The 27,537-nt window shown below is 35.1% G+C and overlaps 3 protein-coding genes and 1 long non-coding RNA gene across 4 annotated transcripts; all 4 read right to left on the minus strand.

Annotated features, from left to right (window-relative positions):
• Positions 1-218: 218 nt before the first annotated feature.
• On the minus strand, positions 219-4,562 carry LOC128228411 (uncharacterized). The gene is made up of 4 exons (XM_052939715.1): positions 3,730-4,562; positions 2,906-3,205; positions 2,248-2,316; positions 219-1,882 (listed from the first exon to the last, which is right to left on the minus strand). Exons 1-4 carry the CDS (start codon positions 4,370-4,372, stop codon positions 1,674-1,676), a joined length of 1,221 nt encoding a protein of 406 aa, XP_052795675.1. The 5' UTR covers positions 4,373-4,562; the 3' UTR covers positions 219-1,673.
• LOC128228412 (uncharacterized) lies at positions 4,563-7,591 on the minus strand. The gene is made up of 2 exons (XM_052939716.1): positions 7,493-7,591; positions 4,563-5,813 (listed from the first exon to the last, which is right to left on the minus strand). Exons 1-2 carry the CDS (start codon positions 7,587-7,589, stop codon positions 5,119-5,121), a joined length of 792 nt encoding a protein of 263 aa, XP_052795676.1. The 5' UTR covers positions 7,590-7,591; the 3' UTR covers positions 4,563-5,118.
• A 2,714-nt stretch (positions 7,592-10,305) lies between these two features.
• On the minus strand, positions 10,306-16,324 carry LOC128227030 (uncharacterized). The gene is made up of 4 exons (XR_008259756.1): positions 16,275-16,324; positions 15,288-15,369; positions 12,845-12,920; positions 10,306-10,365 (listed from the first exon to the last, which is right to left on the minus strand). It is a non-coding gene; the product is annotated as an uncharacterized LOC128227030 (long non-coding RNA).
• A 689-nt stretch (positions 16,325-17,013) lies between these two features.
• On the minus strand, positions 17,014-25,186 carry LOC128229242 (histone-lysine N-methyltransferase set-1-like). Its single transcript, XM_052941010.1, has 7 exons — positions 25,128-25,186; positions 23,486-23,605; positions 22,167-22,302; positions 21,375-21,576; positions 18,608-18,712; positions 17,865-17,951; positions 17,014-17,118 (listed from the first exon to the last, which is right to left on the minus strand). Exons 2-6 carry the CDS (start codon positions 23,508-23,510, stop codon positions 17,943-17,945), a joined length of 477 nt encoding a protein of 158 aa, XP_052796970.1. The 5' UTR covers positions 23,511-23,605; positions 25,128-25,186; the 3' UTR covers positions 17,014-17,118; positions 17,865-17,942.
• Positions 25,187-27,537: the final 2,351 nt, after the last annotated feature.

Raw genomic sequence — 27,537 nt, forward strand, 5'->3', positions numbered from 1 at the left:
CTAGATACTGTACAAGTTTCACCGAGATACAATCAAAACTGAAGACTGTATCGTGTTCACAACCAATTGAATACACAATAACATTTTTTTATACTATCATGGGCCATAATCTAGGCATGCATGGGCGGATCTGGCTGGTTTTTTAAAGGAACCCAGCTCTAATGGATATCTAGATACTGTACAAGTTTCATCGAGATACAATCAAAACTAAAGACTGTATCGTGTTCACAAGCAATTGTTTACAGACGCACGAACGCACGGATGCACATACTACGTACACATTACCATCGCATAAGCTCTTCTGGCCTTTGGCCAGTAGAGCTAAAAAACAACAACAAAGAGCAATGTGGAGCGAGCCCTCGCCTATTTTCAAAGTCTAAAGCGAATATAATTAAATATCTTTATAATTAATAATGCCAAGAGTTTGTCCATTGATCTACTCTTGAATATTGCAGAGTGGAGTTGCCATGATTATGCAATTTTAATAAATTATGGAAAATTATAAACAATGAACAATGTTAATCCCTCACATACATCGACATCAGAATTGTAAAATAAACTAATGCGTACAAAATTTTGCAATCTACATGCCAAGAATATATCACAAAATACAAAGGAGAAACTACTATTTGACAAAGTAATATGAACCGCAAAACATGCAAAGGCAAACCAATAACTGACACCATGAAATTACAAAATAACTGTTAATGTGTATAAAAAAACCCACCTTCTTCCTAAAATACAAACAAGAAACAACTGTTTGAATAAACCAATTGACAACTCTCAAAATCTGTATATGACAAACAATTATATTGACACATTGCATCTACATAATTCAGTGTAGTACAGGACACACCCTTTTTGTTAAATTGTTGGTTGAGCGTTTCTCAACGCATATCTCCTATTTTTCCGTTTACAATGCGCTTGACCTTGGAACCAGTCTTAGTTGTGACAAAATATAAAGTCATGGTGGTCACTGAAGACAAAACTGTTTGAAAATAGGTTAATTATTGAAATTATTCTGCAAAATCAATTAAAAAATATGTTAATTACCCTAGATGATATACACTGCAAGTCAAAATAAAGTGCTTGGACAAGCATTTAAAGCCATTTAGAAGTTTTCAAGGCCCATTACTGTCATGCAAAAATAAACTCTTAAAAAACCCTAATGATATAAATAAATATCAATTAAGACAATATAATAATTCTCTGAAATAATTCTGCATTAAGTAAGAGCAACTTTTGATAAAAAAGGCTGGGTAATGCAACACTCAACCTCATTTATGTGAACATATTTGTGTAAAATGTGCTCGAGATGCCCATGGACTGTTTAAAATATGCTCTTCAAAACCTCGGGAAATCTAAGATGTTTAAATCTATTTTTAATAATGAAAAGTAACAATGACTCCATCATGATGTTAAAATAGATACATACTAAGGATAAAGCCTTAGGCCAGAGAAATAATATTTTAGATTCTCATCCCAATATAAAAAATAAAATACGCCCATCAGCTCCATTTATTTTATTCAAAATACGGATGAGAATCAACACATTTTTCTGTGACTTTGGTTGCAATCCACTATAAGATATAAATGCAAAAACAACTGCTAACAGAGACATGCTTGGACAGGGTGACACTACGTACAAGCTGTACGAGCACTTTGAACACTTATCAGTGTTTTAGTTTGCGTTTCTCTGTCGTTATCCAATTGTGTATTGTGTTTTTTATTTTAATCCACTTCAGAGAATTCAAACACTTTTGGCTTTTGATTGTATTAATACAGTCTATCATCTTCAGTTCCCGTCTCATAGTAATGTTCACTTCAAACAGTTTTCTTAGGAGTTGGCTTTGCTCCTGTGTTAAACGCTGAACCTTCCTGGCTGAAATGCAAGAGAGGATTTAAGCTGGACATAAGATAAAGATTAAATAATAACATGAATTAATCACCAAGCCAGGAACAGCGTTATACTTTCGATCATATTTCTACCTACTGATGTTATGAACAATGCAGGTTTTTGTTGGCAGCAGAAGAGTTCGAAGATATGTGCAGAGTGGTTTGAGGAAATTGGAACTAGTGTTTGAAACTCAAAATTATCATGTTAATGTTAGTCTCACCATTCCACAAGTGGAGTAAAAAAACCCACAAAAGTGGCAAAATTCTGCTTAATCTATGATCAAGCAATATAAGCAACAGTTGCCTACTAAAATCATAATGTCTGATTTAGCCGTAATATTATTGTCTAACCTTGCTTTGGACCCTTGGATGATTTCCTTTCAGCCTCAGGACTTGCAGAACTGGGTCCTGGACATCTACCTTAAATTGATTATCAAATAAGATAAAACCCCATCGTTATGTTATAGGGAGCTGAGAAACATTTATATGTTAAGGTAATCAAGCCATCGTTCGGATGCCTGTTGACAATATATACTAGTATACATTTGGTATAATTTAAAAAGTAAAATTATTAATTGTATTTCTTTCCCAGTAGAAGACATTACTATAAGAAGTATTAAAAGGTGACAATTTTGGTGCTGAAAGGTTGCAAAATTGATTGTTTCTTATTCAACTGCAATAGATATTTAGAGTAACAATATCAAATGCAAAAAACATACATTGATATGTAATTTTAGCCATTTTACTTCTACTTTCTTAATCAGATAAACCCCTTTCTCATATATTAAAAACATATGTCACCAGGCATCGAAGATTTAACATTATGACCTCTGGGACTATGCAAATCATGGTTAAAATGAAAATGGTAAAACCCAACAGATTTTATTTCACTGAGAATTTTCATATTTACATATACATTCATCTATACATTGGTGCTGCTCTATACAATTTAGTACACTAAGATAATAATTGCATTAGATGTAAGCATCACACTAGAATGAATAAATACCTTCTGTCCCGAATTCTTTACATTCATTCGCTGCCTCGAGAGCTGGCATCTTCGACGACATGTGACTCTCTATTTCCAATGCTGACCTTTTACGTTCATTAGAATGCATCACTAGAGCAGGCCCTGTAGAAACAGTGACATCTGTCGCACCTAAGGCTGAACTGCACCCTGTAGAAACAGTGACATCTGTCGCACCTGAGGCTGAACTGCGCCCTGTAGAAACAGTGACATCTGTCGCACCTGAGGCTGAACTGCTGTCCATCACCTCATCATCTTCAGCTTCCTCATCACTGCTTAGCTCTGAAAAACACAATAAACCAAAACATTCCAAACAATATCACAAAAAAACAGGTTCTCAATGGTAGTAATGTATGCTATTCCATACGCCAGTTAAACAGTGGATGTCTTATTATTTCATAGTCACTTTAACCTTGATGCCATCTATCAAAAACTTGTTAGATTAAATATCTTTGCCTTATGTCATTTAAACATTAAGTTATTCCATAAAAATATTCTATTTTCAGAAATATAGGTATTCCGATATAGGTATTCATACTAAGGGAAGAATCCTAAAGTTCAAGAGCTGAATTACCCCAGTAAAAAAATCAAACATGCATGATGCAGATTCAAGTATGATATTTCGATGGGAGGAAATTATATTTGTAAACTATAGGATTTTCTTGAAAATGTAATAGGACTTCAATTTATTTGACAATGCAAAAGCATGGTTGGCATCTTATACACCTTGAACAACAAATTATGTTATTTGTTTTACATGAATAAACCTCTACTGGCATCTACATTAAATAGTGATGAGCTTTCACCTTCATCCAACGAGATCTCATCAAGAGACTTGCCACTGTATTTGCTAATAGTTCCATTGTTGAACGCTGTCGGAAGTTTGCCCATTTTGGCAACCTGAATGGTATTTTGGGGAAGTCGATAAAATGACATATGGACCTCAATATCATGTCCCATGAAGTCCGCAAGCACCTCCAAGTCATCATTACTTAAATTCAAAATTTGAGACACTGTCGCCACATGTTTTCTCAGTCTGGTGCTGGTGAGCAGCTCTTCTGCTGTTAAATTCAGGTTTGATAAAAAATACCTAAGTGTATCACACATTCGAATTGGATTTAAAGAGTCATAATTTGGCCTAGCAAATAGGAAGATGCTTTTTTCATGTACACCTGCTTCTCTCCTGTATTTCAACAAGAGGTCAATACTCTTTTGTACCACAGGCAGCAATAGGACTGGCACGGTTCTGCCCTTTTTCCCCCTAATCTCCACCCGGCCAAATCGGGCACAAAGCATCCTTTCTACTGGACTGAGTACACTCTCAATTTCTTTCAATGGTGTACTTGTAGCCTTCCTAGAATTATAATCAGAAACTTTCATCATTTCTACTTCACCACCTCTTTTCCTGTTGAACATTACCAGACGGGATAAGGTAACTTTGTTAAGCATTTCCCAGTCTTATTTTTCAAATTCCGAGTTTAAAGTTGAGCTGCATTCGTCAGCAGTTTTCTCCAAGCATGTCTGCAACTTCTTAATATCATCTGCCAAAGGCAGCATTTGTGCCTTGTTCATTTTGTTTTTGACAATGGTCTGCAGTGCAGAGCTCGAGATGCTATGTGTCCAGTCATTCTCACACAAAATCATGAAGTCATCTGCCTGCTGTCCTTGTCCAGGTAAACGTCCTATAATTGCTTCTGATTTCTTAATTTTTGCACATTTTTTCAACTGCTGTCCAATTTTGAGAGCTAGCTAGGGATTTAGAAAATTATTTCAACTTCATTGTATCCACAGAGCATTCTTGTGGATTTAATTGCAACCTGGAATTTTGTCGGATCAATAACATCACTTAAGCATTTTATTTCTGTATCTTCTTTTTTGGCAGCAATCAGAAACCTTGCTAATTCTCTCATTTTCTGACTGATAAAAGAAGTCATATGGGAATTATGTCCATGTTTTTGAAACAGATTTTCTCCGATCTTTACGATTATCCGGTCATTTCTTGCACATATTGTTACTTCATCATTTGCCATTTTTTTAATCACCTTTTCTTTCAGGCCTTCACTTATGTGCAATGAAGACGGAAGCAATAATGTTGCTTGAGCTTGTACTTTGCGGAATCTAGTTGTGTCTGTTTTTAATGGGCATGATTTTCTGTGCCGCCATAAGTTGCCTTTTAGGAAAAAGGCTAAACAGTCTTAACATGGTAGATAATCATCTGCTTTCGTATAATTTCGTCTTGTATATGTTACTAAAGTACCTTCACCTGAGCTAAGAACACCCATGTTGTGCTGATAGTCTCCTGCGTTTCTTAGTCTCATTATTTCCAGCTCCCTTTTGTCTGACCCTTTTTCCAGGGCTGATATCTTTTTAACATCTTCTTCATTCTTGTGTGGTCCTAAATAATGAGTCAAAATATTGGTTGAGCTCTTCCCACAGTATAAACAAAAGTGTATTTTATCCCAGTGTCTATCTCGGTCATTGTTGGATTTCTGTACTGACATATCGCTGTTGTTCCTTCCATCTATGTTTGACATGACAGAGTTCTCATTTCTTCCATCTACGTTTTTGAAGTTTATTTCAGGGCATTCAGAAGCTGCATCCTGCAGAAGATCTTGGTCAGAATCCATATTGTTCAAAACTGGTATTATTCCAGAGCTTTCAGTCTGTTCAGAATCAGTTTCGGAATCAGTTTTGTTTCTTCCATATACATAGTTGAATAGTGGTACAATTTCAGAGTAGTCAGAAGATTCATCATGCTCAGGATCATAGTCAGAATCAATTAGGCTGTCATCATCAAGTACTGAGATTTCTTTGGATGAATCATCAGAATCTTCAGAAGAATCTGGGACTTCCGAGGATGCATCAAGGGAACGACTAGCATCCACAGAATCTGAAACATACCAATAGAGAAGAGGTATTATAACTGAAGGAAAAGTATAACAGGACTAAAAAAAATTCAATAAGCATATTATATATGCCCCCTTCTCCCCTATTTTTGTGGGGCATAAATATAACATTTAATGAGATAAAAAATATTTGCCTCATGTACACTATTATAAGTTGCATACAAGCATTCAGAGGTTCAATTTTAACACACAGTGACAAAAAAATCTGAACAAGCTTTTGGCATACATTTAGAGGTAAAAAAACATAGAGACTTGTCTTTTGAAAGCTTTTAAAACCAATATGACTGCATTTGAGCTGTGTGGTCTAAACATTGGTCCATCTCAAGATTAATACAATTATGAAAAACAAGTATCCAAGTTGTCCAAGAATTTGTCAAGGAGGCCATTATGACCATAGTTTATGAAGACAGTGTGTAAATGGTCTCTGGAGTATAACAGGGCTTTTAAGTGACCTTACAACTTAGTTTATCGATAAAAGATGAACCAGTGCACACAGAGGTACTTCATTTCAACACGCATATTTCATCAGTAACTGGAAGCATACTTCATCCATCGATAAAACAGACAGCCAGAGTGTGGCAAAGCTGTTGGATTATAAAAAAATATCTTATTTTTGACTAAACACTTTTAATGGGAAACAAGTCTAAATTCGTAAGCAACATTCAACCATCAATTGACCTTCAGGCAGCCCTTCCAGGGTTCTCAATAGGAACCGGCCAACGGCTTAAAAAGGCCGCTTCAAAATGAATTTGGGCCGGTTCAAATCGGCGAATTCTTAAAAATGATATCGAAGAAATTTTGTAAACATGCTGCCGGAAACCGGAAATCTAAATTATGTGACCTGCGCATCTAACCTCTTTGAACTGCACGCCCACCGAGTCGTTAATTCTCATTGGTCGGCTTATTATAGATATTATCGGAATTTCCAGAATTGCTATTTTTGAGCCCCTACGTCGCAAAAAAGATGGCGAGGTTAAAAATCGAAAAAAGTTTGTTTGTACATCGCCGTGAACAGCCAGTGGTAAAAGAAAGAGTTTTATCTATTGTACAAATTAACGACATAAAAACTCTTTGTGTACCGTAAAATTCCAATGTTTACCGTCGAAAAGGAGCTCTTGTTACGTTTTACATGATAATCGAAAGTGGTCAGTATTAACTTACCATGATTTGTCCAAAATTTACATTTTTAATATTTAACAAAAAAAATGGATTCTTTTTTATCAATAAAGCAATTCATTTTAAATCAAAATTGTGTTATATTGTCTTCAAAAATAACTACCCTTATCATGGTCAAAATAGCCCAGAATGCACGATTTCACACCTAGAAATCAAAAAAATTCGGGGTGGGGGGCATGCCCCCGGACCCCCCTAGCACGCGAGCGTCTGCGACGCTCGGATGTTTGGGCCTCTTCAAAGTATTTGAAAGCCTCTTATAACAATTCTTATTGAGAACCCTGCCCTTCAAGTCAAGTCAATATTTGTTTATTGTCGGATTCCATATAATCAAATATTGACTTGACTTGAGGGGCCCCAAAACATTATGTCTCCCTCTGCTTTGAAATGCGGGCATATAATTCAACCCACTAGGGATTAGGGAAGTGCATTGTTCAAAAACATAAGTTTTACAAACTGTAACCTTCTGGCTTCAGTCTATATCATGTACCTGTATTATAGAGAGTTGGGTGAAAGTCATGGGCCAGAATCCGTTCACTGACCGCATGGCTGGTATGGTGTAAGTCCATATGGATCTTCACAAGCATTTCTGGAAGGAGAACCCTCAGCAGATAGTCCAGGTACTGAAATAGAAATCAACAATAATTTCACTCCACTATGGACTATTATTTAACCCTCCTGGTGTTTGGGCGTTAAAGATATTTTAAAGTTAAAGACTATATAATTTTCATAATTATATCAAGAAAGTAGTACCTCATCCAGTGGTTTAAAAATCAAAGGTTACCACTACCCCTGCATTTGAAACTCAAAGGGCATTTGCCATAAAGTAGAGGACAAATAACCCACTTATCTGTGAGCTTTGTAGGAGTGGCTGACAAACCATGTTATCCTGTTTACAGAAGATGTTTTCAAGATGCCTGCATGACTGTGTCCACTTGCTCGTCTGTGTAAGAACCAATACGCGAGTTTAAGTCCAGCTCTCCTGAAAAAAAACAAACAAACAGGATATCTTTTTACAATGCTGTTTACAGCTGCAATTTTAAATCTTTTTTTTTTAATATCAGTTCATACGAAACAAAAAATAAATTAAAATACAGCAGGATAATAATGTGCATACTTTTTGAACTTGTATTTAGAAGGGAAAATACAAGAATGTATTTATGGCATTATATAATTAAATGGTTTCAGCTTTCTCAGCTCCTGGTAAAAGATATGGGAAATATGAAATTCATTTCTCCCGTTCCTTGCTTCAAGTTGTCTGTCGAAATCTAACAAACAAATTATTTGGTGTGCCCTTAAGTAAAATCATCATCATCCATAAAAGTACAGTGCATTTATTCCTAAAATTGTTCAAATGCCTTACTTTTGCTTCTTCCTCCCTGCTTGAATGCAATATGTCTCTCGCAGAGAATATATCCTCCAAATATTTTCCGCAGATGCCTCTCACTCTGATCAACCATGTACTGCAGCTGCTCCTGGGTCAAATCTTAAACATTCTGCAAAAAAGCCATGTACAAAAATAGAAAAACATGTCCTGCAAACAATTGCTTTAGAACTACAAAGTATACTTGGTACATACCATTGTTTAATATACCGAAAAAGAAAATTTTAGCACAAGTCACCTATAGCTGCTGTCAAATAAAGCATTTCACAATTCCATGGTATAGTGTCTGTAGTAGCCCTTTCTATTGGGGAAGCAGGCACCAATATTTTTATAGTATATAGTAGTACATGAAAGAAACTTACATTAATGATTATACATAATATTGAACACATCTTTAATCAATAAAATGAAATGACAAAACAAGATTCCTTGATAGCAAGGTGAATAATCTAGTCTTTGTGCAGGTATTTCACTCAAACACTCAAACAGTTGTGGGATCCATGCCCATCAGGGATACATGTACATCTTTCTGACAATCTTTTAAAACAGACACATTCTGGTTTTACCGGTGAAGGAAACTAGACCTTAACAGTCTTAACATTGAGATGCCATTAAATAATATAAACTGTCTCTTATATCCTTTACCTTATACATTTAATCTCCGTCTTGAATTCCATTTCTCTCTCCATGGTCATTGCACTGTGAGCAGAATCAACTTCATCATTCTCTTCAGATATTGTCTGGTTTTCATCCCCGTTGTTCATTATGAAATAATAACCTATGTTTCAACAAAGAATATAAGCTAATATTTTTAACAAGAGGGCCACGATGGTCCAAAGTGCTCACCTGAGTGCAATTGCCCTCAAAGACAATGTCAAGGTCACAGTTAATACAAAATCTCATTGAAATTTCTTCAAACTGTTTTTGAGTTGTGACTTTTATGTTTTTACACAATTCCTGGCACTGACGAGATACCAGGGTGATGATATTTTCTTAAAAAAAACAAACAGACATGCTAAAAACTGATAGGTTTGTATGTACACCAACATGTTTCAGAAGTCCTTAAAATTTTAGTTACATAAAAACATTCTGAGGTACAATTTTAAACACATAACAAGTGAGCAACACACAAATCTTTACAAGCTTTTAGCATACTTTGTGAGGTTATCAAACCGCAGTATAGCTGATAGCTAAACATAGTACATGTCCATTTCCTTATGGAAAACAAGTATCAAAGTTGTCAAAAATTCAATGTAAATATTTTTTCAAGCTTCATCAAGACTGGTTCAAAATGGTCAGGTGAGTATAATAACGCTTTTGCTTAATTATGTGATCTTCGTATTCAGTAATTTGACAAAAGATGACCTAGTTTACACACAGGTTCTTCATTTCAACACACATATTAATTGATTCCTTTCATGTGTTTTTTTGGCCCGTTTTGAGGCCGAAATTCGACACCATTCCCCTCCTGAAAAAGTATTTGTTTTTTCCCTACCCCAGTAAAAACATCCCCTTTTTTTAAAAGGAGCATTGACTCCTAAACATTATGCAAATGTAGCAAAACAGTGACATTCATGAATATGTCGATAGGTTTGATGAATAAAAGGTTTGAAAACAAGTTTAACATGTGAATAATGTTAATTTTCCCCCCCTTTTTTGCCAAAACGACACTATAATCACCTATCAAAGGGCCTCGCCCTGAATCCCTTGAAAGTGGAATAAACCACAGACTCGAAGCATACTTCATCCAAATACATGTCTTTACAAGCATTATGTCTACTTTATGAGGTACCTCATCACAGAAAAATAGTCTTAAGTAATTAACATCAACAGATTGTGGTCACCAGCAAGAAATAACAAGCAAAGAAAGTTGGTTTTTGTATTCAATTTACCTTGAGGCGGCCCTTCAGCATGTTCAGAGACAACTGTGGATGGGGCAACTGTGGATGGGGCATCGGTCCCACTGTTCCCTACAGCATCTGAAACACACAGTTGAGTTGAAGTTATACTGTTACAAACTCATAAAAGCTAAAAGCTTCACATAAATATACTGGTATTCAGGTACAAAAATAACACATGCAATTATTAACAACATCACCAAATTACGAACATACAAGATCTAGATGTATAAATCAACATGTGTTTGTCATTCCGAGAAACAATGTCCCCCAAGGTGACACCCAATAAGTGATTAAATAACCCAGACTGAATAAATCTGTTAATTGAGAACAAGCATAAGTTTTACTGAATTAAGCTTAACAAACTTTCTGAGGTTTGACTCCAACACACACACACACACACACAATTCATTACAAACTTTTAGCATACATCATGAGGTACTTTAAAGTCGATGCTAGTCTAGATGCAACAGAAACATGTACGTACCTGTTTCAGATCATAAACTCAATTAATGTAAGGATGGCTCAGAGTTATAGTGTCCGCCTCGCAGCCGAGAGGTGCTAGGTTTGATCCCCAGTCAGGAAAATGTTCTAGTTTCCTCTCATATTTACACTCAGTACTGGTGAGTTTGACCAAGGAAACCGACTGGAGTGTGTTTAAAATAAGCTGTTAGCTTTTACACAATCAGGCTTAAATCAATTAGTATGAACTAATTAGCACTCAAGTTTACCACTTCAACACACACACACAGTACATTACAAACTTTAAGCATACATCATGAGGTACTTCAAAGTCGATACATGTCTAGGTGCAACAGAAAAAAGCATGAACCTGTTTACAGATAATAAGCTTAATTAAGCCTGCAGTTTAACTTGATAAGCATGTTCCAAGACTTCTGCTGATTCACCGAGGGCATCTTCAGATGTTTCTGTGATCTCTGTAGTATCTGCAGCTGTATGATCATCTTTAACAGCATCTAAAATGCATCATTATTAAACTGCTATTCATGTAGGATGCATCAAAGGTTAACATGCTAATTTGCATAGTTATAACATATGACATTTCATGATTGCAGTATCACATCAGTTATGATATATAAAATATTACACAATTCACATTTTTCACAATTGGTCATTCTCTGTAATAAAAATAAAGAATGATCAAGTTACAATTCATTTCATTCAATACCATTATACGGTTTTGATTAAAAGACACCTTACCAGCCGTATGAAGGTATTTCCATTTGAAATTATTTTCTCCAACGTTAAAAATCTCATTATCATGTAGGTGATGAATTCTGGGGCACTTCAAGATAGCATCAGCAAGAAACACCTGTAAAAAATAAAATAAAATAATACTATTACCATCAATACTGAATGTTGTTACTGATCACAATATTTTTTATTCATTCTTGAATATAAATTGTTTAAGTAACATCTATATTGACCTGCCAAAAGATACCAAAAATCTTACAAGTTTGTTAAATGGATATTACAGACAGATGAATGGTTAAAAATGGAAATGAGTTTTGAGTTTATTTTTAATTGTTTGAAATTAATGATTGTTATTTTGGTGTAGCATTTTTAATTATTTCTCATGAGTATGAACGTCTTCCAATATTTGACCTATTGACCTAGATCATGAAAGCACTTGACCCAGCGTCGATGCTGAGAATTTCATCAAAATGAACGTTCAAATCAAGATTGATGAAGATTGGAATAAAATATATAGCCTCTAGAGCGTTTAAAAGTTTTTTTCTGGGATTTTACCTAGATACCTAGTTTATCTACTCACCGAAACCACTTTCAATCTTTCTGTCATTTAACCTGGGGAACAGTCTGACCAAGTTTCATGAAGATTGGAACAGAAATATAGTCATCTAGAGTACACTGTTACACAAGTTCTTTTTCACTAACTGTTTTTTCTATTTTAAGAATTCAGGAGCCATTACTATGAAATTAAATAGTTCAATCTGGCTGCTAATCCAACTCCAGGTATTTTTCAAATAAACATTTGTCTTGCAGTTTCAAAAGGATTGGATGTGAAAGGTTAGAGAAAAGACAGTTTATTTTGTCAATCAAACGCAGGGATAAAGGAAAGGGTCACCTAAGGACCATTTCTGTGAAATTATTTTAAAATCGGGCCAGTGGATTCTGAGGAGATTTCCATATAGTGAAAACTAGCCCCGCCCACTGGCAGCCATGTTGATTTTTTACGAAACGACATAGGGTGAAGGAATTTGATAGAGTCACCTAAGGAGCATTTTTGTGAAATAATATTCAAATCAGCCAGGTGGTTTCTGAGAAGATTTTCAATGCTTTTCTTTTCGGCAATGGAAACCAGAATTCTACATGGTACCCCTTTTATGAAAGGAATCTGGAAAAGGACCACCTAATGAACATTCCTGTAAAATTTGGTTGAAGATTTCCAAGTGGTTTAAGACGAAAAGTTTTTTGCAGAAAAAATGTTAACGACTGACGGGCGGACGACGACAGACTATCACCCTATCACAATAGCTCATGTTGAGCACTTTGTGCTCAGGTGAGCTAAAGAGCAAACCTCGCCATCCATGTTGACCTCAAGTAATTTCTCATGAGCAGCAGCTGTCTCTACTATGATGTCATCTGATCTTGCACTGAAAAAAATACTGATACCATTAAAGGTCAGTCACAATGTGCAGGGCTTTTTCACCTTCTTTGCTAGGGGCCGAAATTAGGCTACTTCACAATTGGGAAAAATGGCATATTTTCCCAATTTCAAGATATTTTTTTCACAATTCCCAGATATTTTTCCAAAAAGGAAGATCTTACTTCAATAATTTACAATAAAAATTTATTCTGTTTGAGCAAATTATTCTTTTTATCTTTTAAGTTAACAACAGAAAAATGCTGTATGATTTAAATGTTATTCGAGGACTAATTTGTCCATATATTGCTATTAATTCTTTCCCTCGATTAAGAATCAACTCTATGAAGATTAAAACTAATCTCTCTCCCTCTTTTGTCATTGCGTCATGTTAAAAAAGTGAGGTCAAAGACATGATTTCTCACCCAATAAGATCAACATGTGTATCAATTGGAAGTCCATACATTTTAGACTTTTCAAGCTTGACCCTGTGGAAAGTTTGTACACATTTCATATTAAAAAGGTCATAATTGAAAAAAAAAATCAGCTAGAAGTAGACTCACATGTAAGATATGAGCCTGTTTTTTGTAACATGAGTTCCAAGTATCATATGGATACCTTGACCCATGTTTAAAAGGTGTCTTCAATCCTCATGTGGAATTTCCCATTTTGAGACGTTTATGCATTTTAATTTCCCAATTTCAAGAATTTCACGCGTTCAAATTTCCCAAAATCAAAAGGCTAGGCCTCTTCACAATTTTTGGTGAAAAAGCCCTGATGTGACACCTATAAACAAATATGTTTGCTGCTAGCTTTTAACTGTGAAAAAGTGATGACAATGATTATCACTTTTTTGTTAAGATAAATTAAGCGAGTTAACCAAATTGTGGCTTATGCATAAATTAAAGTATCAAAAATTGAAATTGAAACTAAATTGCATTACTTTGACTTTGATGCACTGACTTTGGCTGTAAGCCGGTTAGTTCCATTGAATATATACAGTAGGCTCCGGTAACTAGTATTACAATGACACCCATGCAATTCATTGTCTGAGTTGTACAATTTTCGTATAAACCACCAATATTTTCGTTCAGGCTAACAACATTCCAGAAATATATAAATATATAATGTTAACTTATTGAAATTAAAAGTATATCTTTATTCAATTTCTTGAAAATTGTTGACTGGTTCTCGTCTTGGCATATTTTGCTATAAAATTGTGTCTGTCTTATTACAATACTAAACAACTGTACATGTTGTTGGTGGGGTCTTCTCACACTGATTTATTTTGCTGATGAGAGTTATGTCTCTTAATCATCTTCAGACACTGAATATAATTGTTCTTCATACAAAATAAGGGCCTACTTTTTGTTTAACATCCGATCTAAATATATGACTCATTGGTACCAGAAAATCCAAGACTGATTACAATAAAACATGCATCATGCTAAGGATTTTAATTGAAGTCTCGCCCAACTATTTCCCATTGATTGAAAAGTATCATGATCAGATTCACTTGTGTTGTTTATGCAAAGTATTTCCCCAGCTTGCAGATCAGAAAAGTGGATTGTGTTAAAATGACTAATTTGCTTTGATTTAGTCACTTGAATTATTTACATTTCCAGTTGCCTATGGGTTTAGTCTGTTCAAATAAATAACAAAAATAGTAAACTTTTGGGTTTAGAAGTTCAATTAAAACAAGAGTGCCAACTGTTACAAAATACACTTGTCCTAGTTTTAGGACACCAAGTTTGGTAATAAAAGTTTGTATGTTATGCCTAATTTAGAGGATGGACATTCTAGCCAAATGTGGTGATTATTGGACAAAGACTTCTAAAGTAATTGATATTGCAAGACTGATTTTAAGTGATTTATATAATTAATGGGCGATCCTCTAAATTGACTACAGCGATACAGCAGATTATTAAACTTGTCCAAGATATTATGACCATACCCATTTTTACCAAATTTGTTGATGATCCGACAAAGGCTCCTAAAGAAATTGATGGGGCAAAACCAATTTGAGGCAATTTCTATAACTAATTGAGGATTATTCTTGAGTGAATAGAGCAATATGACTGGTTAACAAACTCATCCAAGATATTATGCCAATACATATTCTGACCAAATTTGGTGATGATTGGACAAAGTCTTCTAAAGTCCTCGAGCCGACAACCTGCTGTCCACCCTTCCAATGCCCCAGGTAAAACTATAATAGGTCCCGCTCTATGAAGGGGCCTATAAAAAGTCTTGGCAAAGGATGTTTTTGAGTGGAAAAGTGATCATTTGGTTGGTACTTGTCCATGGAAGGTGCAGAAAATGTCCATATAACAATACAGGGTAAACATATCTCAGCGATGAAATCTTCCTTACATACCTTCCAAATGACACTACTGTGGAGCACATAGGGGATGCCCTCCCTTCTTTGCCATCCTTCATTATTGCGAAAAAGCCAAATACTTTGAAAAAAAAAGAAAAGAAAAAGTATTAAACATTAAATCTCATTTACCGTACAAGGGTTTTAAAGCATATGTATCAATTTATTATAAATTATCACTTTAAATAAACAATTACAGCAGATATGCATGCCACTACTCATAATTTTTTTTTTTTATTCTATGACTTTAAATCAATTGCTCTCAATAAATTCTTCACAAACTTCAAGCATAACTTTATTATTGTCTAAAGGGGAAAAAAGCTAGGATATGATGCATATTTATATATTCATGTATGAAGAAGTAAAACTGGGCAAATCTATTCAAAAAAGGAAAAGATTGCACTTAGTATTGCATTATAGAATTTATGAAAACTGATTCTGTCTTGCATACACAAACACGTTTCAGGAGTCCTTACTTTTTTTACAATTTTACAAACAAAAACATTTAAAAGTACAAATTTTAACACACGGTGAGACACAAAACTTCAAAAACTTTTAGCATACTTTGGGAGGTAATAAAACATAGGAACATGTCTTTTAAAACAGTTCTTTTAATTAAAGTATGAATGCAGTATAGCTGTGTGGACAAAATGTGCCCTCTCTGTCTCTCTCACTCTCGAATAACAAGGCTGTTTTTATGCTACCTTACGACCTAGTTTTTTGACAAATGACCCAGTGAACACAGAGGTACTTCATTTCAATACACACATATAATCAATAACTTAAAGCATACTTCATCCAAATACATGTGTTAGACCTATACCAGAAAGCCAGATTGTGGAAATGCTGTTAAGGCCAAATAAAAAAATAAGTGTGTTTCAGGTGGACTTGATGTTGCACACAAAACCAATTTGTGACGCCAACCCTGCTGTGGTCACCAGCAAGAAATAACAATGCAAAGAAAGTTGGTTTTTGTGTTCAATTTACCTTGAGGCGGCCCTTCAGCATGTTCAGAGACAACTATGGATGGGGCAACTGTGGATGGGGCATCGGTCCCACTGTTCCCCACAGTATCTGAAACACACAGTTGAGTTGAATGTATACTGTTACAAACTCATTAAAGCTAAAAGCTTCACACATATATACTGGTATTCAGGTACAAAAATAACACAAGCAATTATTAACTAACTAGATGCTTACATCGCCAAATTACGAACATACAAGATCTAGATGTATAAATCAACATGTGTTTGTCATTCCGAGAAACAATGTCCCCCAAGGTGACACCCAATAAGTGATTAAATAACCCAGACTGAATAAATCTGTTAATTGAGAACAAGCATAAGTTTTACTGAATTAAGCTTAACAAACTTTCTGAGGTTTGACTCCAACACACACACACACACACAATTCATTACAAACTTTTAGCATACATCACGAGGTACTTTAAAGTTGATGCTTGTCTAGATGCAACAGAAACATGTACGTACCTGTTTCAGATCATAAACTCAATTAATGTAAGGATGGCTCAGAGTTATAGTGTCCGCCTCGCAGCCAAGAGGTGCTAGGTTTGATCCCCAGTCAGGAAAATGTTCTAGTTTCCTCTCATATTTACACTCAGTACTGGCGAGTTTGCCCAAGGAAACCGACTGGAGTGTGTTTAAAATAATCTGTTACACAATCAGGCTTAAAAAATTAGTATGAACTAATTAGCACTCCAGTTTACCATGATAAGCATGTTCCAAGACTTCTGCTGATTCACCGAGGGCATCTTCAGATGTTTCTGTGACCTCTGTAGTATCTGCAGCTGTATGACCATCTTTAACAGCATCTGAAATGTATCAAAATTCTATACAACGCGCACATCTGCCATGTCACAATGCCATGAGAAGCATTTGTCTTATGTTCACAAACATAGGTTTCAGGAGATGTAAGTTTAGTTTTAAGTTACCATACAAGCACTCAGAGCTACAATTTTGACAAACAGTAACACACCATTAGTTTAAAGCTGTTGGCATATTCTGTGAGGTAATAAAACATAGAAACATGTCTTTTGAAAACTTTCAAATGAAGTATGATTGAATTACATCTGTATGGTTTAAACATCTGCCAATCTGATGACCAATTCAATTATGTTAAACAAGTACAAGAGTTGTCCAAGAATTTGTAAAGGGAAGCAATCTCTCCATGTTTAAAGAAAGGTAAAAAAAATGGTTAAGACGGTATAAATAGGCTATTTCTTATGTGACCTAACAATTAAGTTTTCTGACACAAGATGACCCAATTCACACAGAGGTTGTTCATTTCAACACACATATTTCACCAATATTTTTACACATACTTTGTCCAAATACATATTAAAGAGTATAATAAGCCTGATTTTAATAGATGACAAGACATCTAACATTTGTAAGCAACACACACACACACATTCCATGTTCATCTTTACAAGCATTATGTCTACTTTATGAGGTACCTCATCACAAAAAAATAGTCTTAAGTAATTAACATCAACAGATTGTGGTCACCAGCGAGAAATAACTATGTAAAGAAAGTTGGTTTTTGTATTCAATTTACCTTGAGGCGGCCCTTCGGCATGTTCAGAGACAACTGTGGATGGGGCAACTGTGGATGAGGCAACTGTCCCACTGTTCTCTACAGTATCTGAAACACACAGTTGAGTTGAATGTATACTATTACAAACTCATTAAAGCTAAAAGCTTCACACATATATACTGGTATTCAGGTACAAAAATAACACAAGCAATTATTAACTAACTAGATGCTTACATCGCCAAATTACGAACATACAAGATCTAGATGTATAAATCAACATGTGTTTGTCATTCCGAGAAACAATGTCCCCCAAGGTGACACCCAATAAGTGATTAAATAACCCAGACTGAATAAATCTGTTAATTGAGAACAAGCATAAGTTTTACTGAATTAAGCTTAACAAACTTTCTGAGGTTTGACTCCAACACACACACACACAATTCATTACAAACTTTTAGCATACATCATGAGGTACTTTAAAGTCGATGCTAGTCTAGATGCAACAGAAACATGTACGTACCTGTTTCAGATCATAAACTCAATTAATGTAAGGATGGCTCAGAGTTATAGTGTCCGCCTCGTAGCCAAGAGGTGCTAGGTTTGATCCCCAGTCAGGAAAATGTTCTAGTTTCCTCTCATATTTACACTCAGTACTGGTGAGTTTGACCAAGGAAACTGACTGGAGTGTGTTTAAAATATGCTGTTAGCTTTTACACAATCAGGCTTAAATCAATTAGTATGAACTAATTAGCACTCAAGTTTACCATGATAAGCATGTTCCAAGACTTCTGCTGATTCACCGAGGGCATCTTCAGATGTTTCTGTGACCTCTGTAGTATCTGCAGCTGTATGACCATCTTTAACAGCATCTGAAATGTATCAAAATTCTATACAACGCGCACATCTGCCATGTCACAATGCCATGAGAAGTATTTGTCTTATGTTCAAAGACAGGGTTTCAGGAGTTGTAAGGTCATTTTAAAATTTTAATTTTAAGTTATATACAGTCATTTATCACACAGCAACACACCATTATTTAAAAACGTTTGGCATACTTTGTGAGGTAATAAAACATAGACAAGTGTGACCTGGATCTTTTACAAAGGGAAACAGGTCTTAACGTGCTGTCTTTATGTGGTTTACAGATGTGCAAAGTTATTTTAAAATCTGTCCAAACATCAAAAGGTTACAGCCTGGATATGACCACCTATACTCAATGTACGGTATGTATATTGAACAATCTATAATGATCAAACACAAAGTGTGACTTTGACCCTGGAGGTAAGAACACAAACCTTGCACGTAACACATGCCTAAAGTATACTAAACATGTGTGCCAAATAATTTCAAAATTTCCATACATGTGAAAGATACAGTTCGGACATGAACAGATATACTCTATGTCATTAAACGCAGCATTCCATAGAAATCAAACCATAAGTGTGACCTTTGAGGTAGGGACACGGGTCCTGCAAGTGGAATGTCATCTTTGTATGCAAAACAGCAAGTTACTTTGAGAACTGTCTATACATGAAGAGGATACAGTCCGGGTTATATAGTGTAATTTTGACCTTGGAGGTAAGGACATTGGCCTTGCACACGACATGACGTCTTTGTATGCATAACACATTTGCAAAAGTATTTTAAAATCAGTCCATAGATGACTTAATAACAGTCCAGACACAACTGGGAGGGACAAAGGACACACGGATGATTTTAATTAGCCCAATTGGGATTCATGATCATTAATGAGATATCATAAAAGTATCTGTCTTCAGCACACAACCATGTATATCAAGCGCCATAAAATCATTTTACAATTTTAAATTATGACAAACCTTCTGAGGTACAATTCTAACACACTAAGGACAAATTAGCTGGAGGTAATTTTACATGATGAACTGCAGTATAGATGATTGTGTGGTCTTGACAAAGGCCAATCACATAATGAATTAATTATGGAAAAAACTATTCATTTCAACAGTTTTAAGATTCCCACAAATGTTCTGATGAACAACTTTTAAACACAAAATTCTAACAAACAAAAAAACAAGACACAGACTGAAAAGGTAAAAAAACTATTGAGATTTTTTTTATTACTTTGTGGATTTTTACGGCAATAGTAGGACAGGGCTGTCCGTAATCTTGTTCAAATTGAGAACAAAATTATGAATATTCAAATGGTGGGGCAGGAAATTAAGTCATATAACTTTTAGATGAAATTGGAAAATAAAATAATGTAAGGCAAATACCAGTGTACATGAAATGAGTCAGAGAACATGACATTGCCAGGCTTTTATATATCATATGTCATGTGTAAATTCGAACTACGACAGGAAAAAATTGTTAAAACAAAATTCTAACAAACAAAAAAAACAAGACACAGACTGAAAAAGTAAAAAAACTATTGAGATTGTTTTTATTACTTTGTGGATTTTTACGACAATAGTAGGACAGGGCTGTCCGTAGTCTTGTTCAAATGGAGAACAAAATTATGAATATTCAAATGGTGGGGCGGAAAATTAAGTCATATAACTTTTAGATGAAATTGGAAAATAAAATAATGTAAGGCAAATACCAGTGTACATGAAATGAGTCAGAGAACATGACATTGCCAGGCTTTTATATATCATATGTCATGTGTAAATTCGAACTACGACAGAAAAAAAATGTCTCTCTGTATTTAATAATACAAAAAGAATTGTTTGCTTTAATTTTTTTAAGGCAATATGATTTTTTTTTAATTAAACATTAAATCCCATGTACACGCTTCTTAGAAACAGTAAGTACCAAATGTTTTAATAATCAATATTTTTGAACGCTAAAAGACTTTTCATGTACACTGAATATGTAGTTCTCACTTTTGCATATCCTGAAAAACCATGCAAATAACAAAAACAATTAACAAGGAACATCTTGATATTACTGAATTGTTCAAAAACCACAGGCTTGACATCATTTTTCTGCAAAATATGGTATACAAGTTTGTAAATGCAGAGACATTGATGTCAACATTATGATTCAACTTACTATCATAAAGTTGCCGATAGTTGTCTGGATTCAAGTTAAGTCCATTTGAATGAAAAAGCTTTGATTGTGTGCACCTTGCTAATAAAACAATCTCATTTACAAGGAATTCAATTATTGATTAAGTCATGTCTGTATCTACACCATAAGCTATGTAATAAATTATAACATACATTTCAATCAAGACAAAATTAGAGTAGTATCCGTAAGTTTTTATAGCTTTTAAAGGGAAAAATTCATAAAAACAAGCAATGAAAGATAATTCAACACTTGACGAAACTAGAGGTTGAGGTTGTATGTTGGTCTATTATTAAAATTTGTGACGTCATAAAGCTCACACCAAATTGGGGTATCAATAGGGGAAATCAATAATACAAATTTTACCCAAGTGAGAAGCAATACCCGTCAGACTTTATTTAACATCCAACAGAGTTTGAGTACAATGCATTCAGTATTTTGACTTCAATTAAAAAGAAGAGAAAATTAAAACATTTTATTTCTTACCTTTCGCTTTCTCCAAGGTACATCAGCAACACCATAATCGTACCTCAATTCAGTGTCTTTGCTGATCATTTCAGTTGCATACAGACAGAGTCTTGGTTGATGTCTGTCATCAACAACTTTAACCATTTTGCAATTAGGCTTTGTGTATCGGTCCAAGTCGTTGACCATGCGTGCAAGACACGTGTCTTTTGAGGCATCGATGCTATTAAAACAATTGAAACATAACATTACTACAAAGAAAGGAAATGTATTATGACAAATGTCCCTATGTGTTTAATGTCCCTATGTGTTTAATGTCCCTATGTGTTTAATGTTCCTATGTGTTTTTTTCACCACTTTGGGTGTCATTAGATTATTTTTTTATTTTGTGAACAACAATGCTTCAGTTTAAAATATTGAAACCAAGAAAACTATTGACTTTGATAATGTTTTTTTTTGTTTGGAGAATGCACCCGACATTGCTTAATATTTTTTTCTTAATATAAACCACACATATTTTCCAGTCATGGGGAAAATGTATGTTTTTTTTGCACTGGGAATAGCGCTGAATTTTAACCCAAAATTACAGCCAAGACACGACGAGATAGTATGACAATGCATAGTTTTACAAAATAAAACTTAACTGTAACCTTGTAAACTGGGATAGAGTTTTGGTTCAACCACAAGGCCATCACAATATCCAGACTTTATCAATCGAAAAAAGACAAGCTAAAAAAGTAGTGTATAAAAGAAAATAAATAGCAATTTATTACTACAAAAATTAAAGCTTACACAAAAACTATATATACATACCAGTATTCCTTGTTGTTATGTCTGAAATGGTATTTGAACATTTCATCACCATCAGACTGCTGTTTACATAGTTCTCCTCTGTACTCGAGAATAAACTGCCCCTTCAAGAGCTCTTGCCTAGCAAACACCCCATTACCTGGAACCAGTAAATAGTGTTTTAGCCAGGAATTAAAAAGGGCAGGGTGGGCCAAAAAAAGGGCAGGGTGGGCCAAAATAGGGGCATGGTGCTTTCTTAAATGGGAAAACAATGCGCACAATATTAGCTTTGTATTGTTATCAAAGTACATGCATGTTTATGCACACATTGTAGTAATATCCAGACCGATTGCTCTTAATTCTTCTTTCTTGTTCATTTTCACTTCAGACACTTTCTTTACCATCTCGGGTTGTTATCACCAGGGCTCTCACAAGGCTGAATTTTTGGGGAGAAGTCACTTCTCCCACCAGTCAAATTAGGGAGAAGTGGCGGGACTTTAAGGAGAAGAGATACTTATCGTAAAACCTGAGATAAATATTGTGCCATGCCACAAAACTTTAAATTCACATTTACTTTGATTGCTTTTTCTAGATGGAATGTTAAAAAAGTGTTCTTTTTTGGCCTATCAAAAGTGTACTTGTCTAGAGTCTCCTTTTTGCAATGTATAGTTTACCTCCAAAATAAAAACAAAGACAAAAAAAATTGACAGCAAAAAAACAACAAATAAAGGGCAATATTTATATATCCAGTAGTTTTTAAGTTATGCTCCAGACAAGGTAAATTGCAAAGGACCGACCGACAAACCGACCACAGGGTGACTCCAATATACCCCCTTCAAACTTCGTTTGTCGGGGGTATAAAAAAGCGAGTGAAAACTCTTGAAAAAGAGCAACTTTCGATTTGTTTACTTTCCATTTCTTGTAAACACACAAAATGATGACGTATACACAACTCACACGTTGTAGACTGTTATTTCGTGCTCAGATTCTAGACGGCAGTATTTGACTTATATCAATTTTGAGGCACAGTCCATCATCATGACAAGCAATATCATTTTTAAAGTTCTTTATGCATTGATATTTAATATCTATCTACGAAGGCCGATGGTGATGATCAAACTAATCCGACATAGAAGCCAAAATAAACAAACTGTCCAAGAAACTGTTACTCAATGTTTTTACAAACCTTATGCTTTGATTATGACACAGAAAACATTGTTGTTGTTTTTAAGTACATACATTTTTCTAACAAACACAAAGGGGTGAGCAGTATTTTTTTCTAAATTCAATTCTCTGACGTAAGTCCACAAATATGCTGCTAATGTATCACAACAAAATCATACCTATGTATTGATCGATATACTGCATATAGCACAAATTCAGCTGAATTTCAGCCGTGTTTGTCTGAAGGTAGTTTTGGTTGGCTTTTTTTCTGCAAGGGCGTTGATTCTGGCCAAAAACATCTGCAATTGCAATAAAATGAGGCTGGAACAATGACAACATATCAACAACAGTCTGATGTAAACAAACAGCCACTATTCAATCCACTTACTTCTCGCGCCATGCAGTTAATGACATAACCATCTGGGTTTACACAAATGACATGCTTAATCAATGCTGTGTATCGAAGTGTTTCATCTAGGCTTTTTAGCATAACTCCCAATACTGCCCTGTGTGATTGGTGCTTTATGAGCAGACAATGTGTTTGCATAATTAGACCCTAGCTTATCTCATTATCAAATAAGTAAGTCATAATGAATCAATGTAGTCTAAATAATTTCGTGAATCTACTTTTCCCATAAACATATTAACTAGATGTTGTCAAAACAGCATGCATTTAAAAAAAACGGGCAAAAGTTACTAATGAAGGTTTTCTGAAGTCAGTCTGTGAAATAGCATTTTTAACCAAAGGCCACTTGGACAAATCCATATATCATAAGGCCTGAAAGTTCCAAAAGAAATGAGGAGTACATGGATGTGTACGGAGTCCTATCTCGATCTGCTATTACTGTGGCAGTCATTGAAATTAGCATTTCGGATGAACAAGCCCGAATTCTTATACTATTGCATGGAATCATGTTTTTGAACAAGACCTGCTATATAAAATTCAGAATTTGAGCAAGCCCGGAAGACATTTTACCAGTGCAGGGCTTGCGGGCTTGTGCCAATTTCGACCACTGCTGTGGAAAATATGAAAAAGAAACACATGCTCTCATTCTTCCGATATTTCGACATCTTTTGAAATGGATGGGTCTTTTTACAATCAATAATAGGATCGTTTTTTTGAAAATAAACAATTGTGTTACAGCCATTTAAATTTCAAAGATTAACAGAAAGACAAATTTGAAAACATGGTTTGGCAGCCTTTTAACATCTTACTTTTGCTTTCACATTACGATAAAGATCGGTGAAAGCTTATAGTTTCCATTTAATGGTATTAGTATTATGCAATAATATAGTTATATTCTATATTTCACACCTGAATTCATCCTTTTTAAAAGGAAAGGCAATAAATTTAATCAGATCAGTTATGCAATAGAACTTTAATAAATCGTACTCCAACAATGACTGTAAAAATGACTTCTGACTTAAACAACATGCACATGTTGCCGCACATTTAAGACCATGATTTAGGAAATAAATTGATATTAATTTTTGTTTTACTCAAATCTGGGGCATTTATTCTGTTGATGTTTGTGTTGTCAATGTATATATATACAAATCATACTGCATCGATTGTGGCTGCACATGCAGATTCTTGCCTAGTCTAAAATAATAGACATGTTATATGGGATTCTTCCGATCCATAACTTATATACGGGTTTGTGCAAAAACAGGGGGGTTTTGAAAAATATTGAAATTGTATTTAGAGAAGCATTTTAGGTTTGAAATAGATAATTAAGGTTTATATTCATATTTTACTGTGCAAGTGCAAAGATATTTTGCACAAAACAAGCATTAAATGCATTAAAACAAAGGATTTACCTTTCCAACAAAACGAAACTTGACCGACACAGACAACAATTGTACCAAGCTTAAAACTTGACCATCTTCGACAAGCTTCGAGAATGACCTCTTATATACAATTGTTACAACTCGGCCATGGCCGAAGTGTTCCAATTGTTGTTAAACTGTGAACCGCAGCCTTGCAGGTGTCATTCATGTATTGTATATTGTTATGTTTTGACAGTATGAAATGAAGAAACATGCATCAAACTCATAATAATTTGTTTTTTTGTGTACGGAACTATTATTTAAGTAACATTATCTGGTAATATTTCTTGTTTTTAAGATATTTTATAGATGCAATCGGAATAACTACCCACTTTTGGTACAAAATAATTTGTACGTGAATGATTTGCCATATCAAATATCGTTAAATATATCTGTCAACGTACAATTATAGTGGTCAATATAAGCACAAGCCCTGAAGCCCTGCACTGGTAAAATGTCTTTCGGGCTTGCTCAAATTCTGAATTTTAAAGAGCAGTGCTTGTTAAAAAATTTGATGCCAAGCAAAACTATTCATTCAAAAGTATAATTTTCACGACTGCTAATTCTTGCCTACTGGTAAACCACAAAATGTCAGTTCTTGTGTTCTAACTGCATGATCAGGCACCTCGCATCTGTTGCATGTTTTCGATATTGAGAGAGCCAGTTTTCACACACTATTATCTCCTTTAACCACCACATAAGCACGTACTAAACACCGTTAAAAACCTTACTATAAAGTGTATATATATGATATATCATTATACAGTACAGGTATGTGCCATGTGCTGTGGTACGAAACAGTCTTAAAACAATGGTACAGAACGATGTTGAAGTGTTCTCCGACATCCATTACTTTCCATAAAAAGGTATTACAATAGAATTGATACGTACACACTTCAAAATCCAACCAATTTGCAAAAATCCTACAGCAGAAAAACTGTCCGCCATCATTAGAATTGATAATACACAACTTACCCCGGCAAGCCGCCATGTTGTTCCCACACCACGTGAGGTGTCGATGGTAGTGCGCATGCCCAACGCGCGAATTTAACAGGTGCCCGCGGGGGCGGACTAGGCATGCGCAGCGAAACGGAGAGCAAATGCGCATGCCCGACTTTAAACTTTTTCCGCGCCCTGTTTTCGTATGTCAATGTGTGCAAGCACACTCAAACACACGACACACTATACAACGTTATTTAGAGGTAATCTTCATATTTAACCAGGAGAGTCTGGTGAACATTATAACGCTGTTCAGAGGTTTAAACTTCCGAGGTAACGGGACAATTAACCTCGGAAGTAAATTGTGCCTCGGAAGGTTGCTGTGTACCCATATGATTAACCTCCAAAGGATATAAGCGCAAACGCACACGCACGCGCGCACACACACACACACACACACACACACACACACGCACACATGTATATTCGTGCACGCACCCACGCAAGCACACACACAAACACACACGTGCGCGTGCACGCTAGCACGCACACACACACACGCGCGCGCGCGCAAACACTCATTTTTATATACTGACATCATTTTATTAGACCAGTTTAACTACGGGAATATAAGTCTTGAAATTAAATACTATATTATATCTACCTGAGTCAGCCCCTTTCTGTCATCTAATCGTTATTATTCGAAGCTGCTAGCACTATCCATGTAAAAACCAACTTGCCCTTGCGGATATTTTTTTATGAATACATGGACAATGACCAGGACATTTAATTTGTAAACACGGCACTTATATTCATTTATATTCCGCATCACCATTAATCAACATCAATATCCGGTCACACAACTAAAGTCCATATCACTTTTATCATTTACCGCTTTTACAATTGAAGCTTTTTCACGATTTCACATAAAATTATTGTATTCATTTACGTCTTTTTCCATATTGAATAAATATCCGATCATAAAAATAACTTTGATAAAGAGCAAGCCTAAATCAACTTGATCTCTAGAACTAACAGGGACATTAATGTCAGGTGTGTCCATGTTTTCTGGTTCAATGTTTGGGGTACAAAGCATTCTCGATTCGATGAGTATTCACATTGTTTTCAATACAGTCAAATCTCGTTGGCTCGATATCCTCGTTGGCTCGAACCAAATTAAAAGGACCGATTTTTATTTACTCTTTGTTCATATAAATTTCGATCGGATGGCTCGATATCTTGAGGGTCGAAATAATCTTTAAATACTCTGGGGCCGGTTGCTCAAAACCTCCGTTAGGCTTAACGGACCGTTAAACAGCTAACGGTCCGTTAAATTTCAACATGGCGTTAATTTTCTGTTGCTCAAAGAAATATTAAATTTTAACGATGGAGTTAACGGTGAAACTGACCGTTAAAGTTAATTGAGATAAGAACCTCGATTAAAGTTAACGGCAGATTTATC

The sequence above is a fragment of the Mya arenaria genome, chromosome 3, assembly GCF_026914265.1.
Source record: "Mya arenaria isolate MELC-2E11 chromosome 3, ASM2691426v1".
Taxonomy (NCBI): Eukaryota; Metazoa; Mollusca; class Bivalvia; order Myida; family Myidae; genus Mya; species Mya arenaria.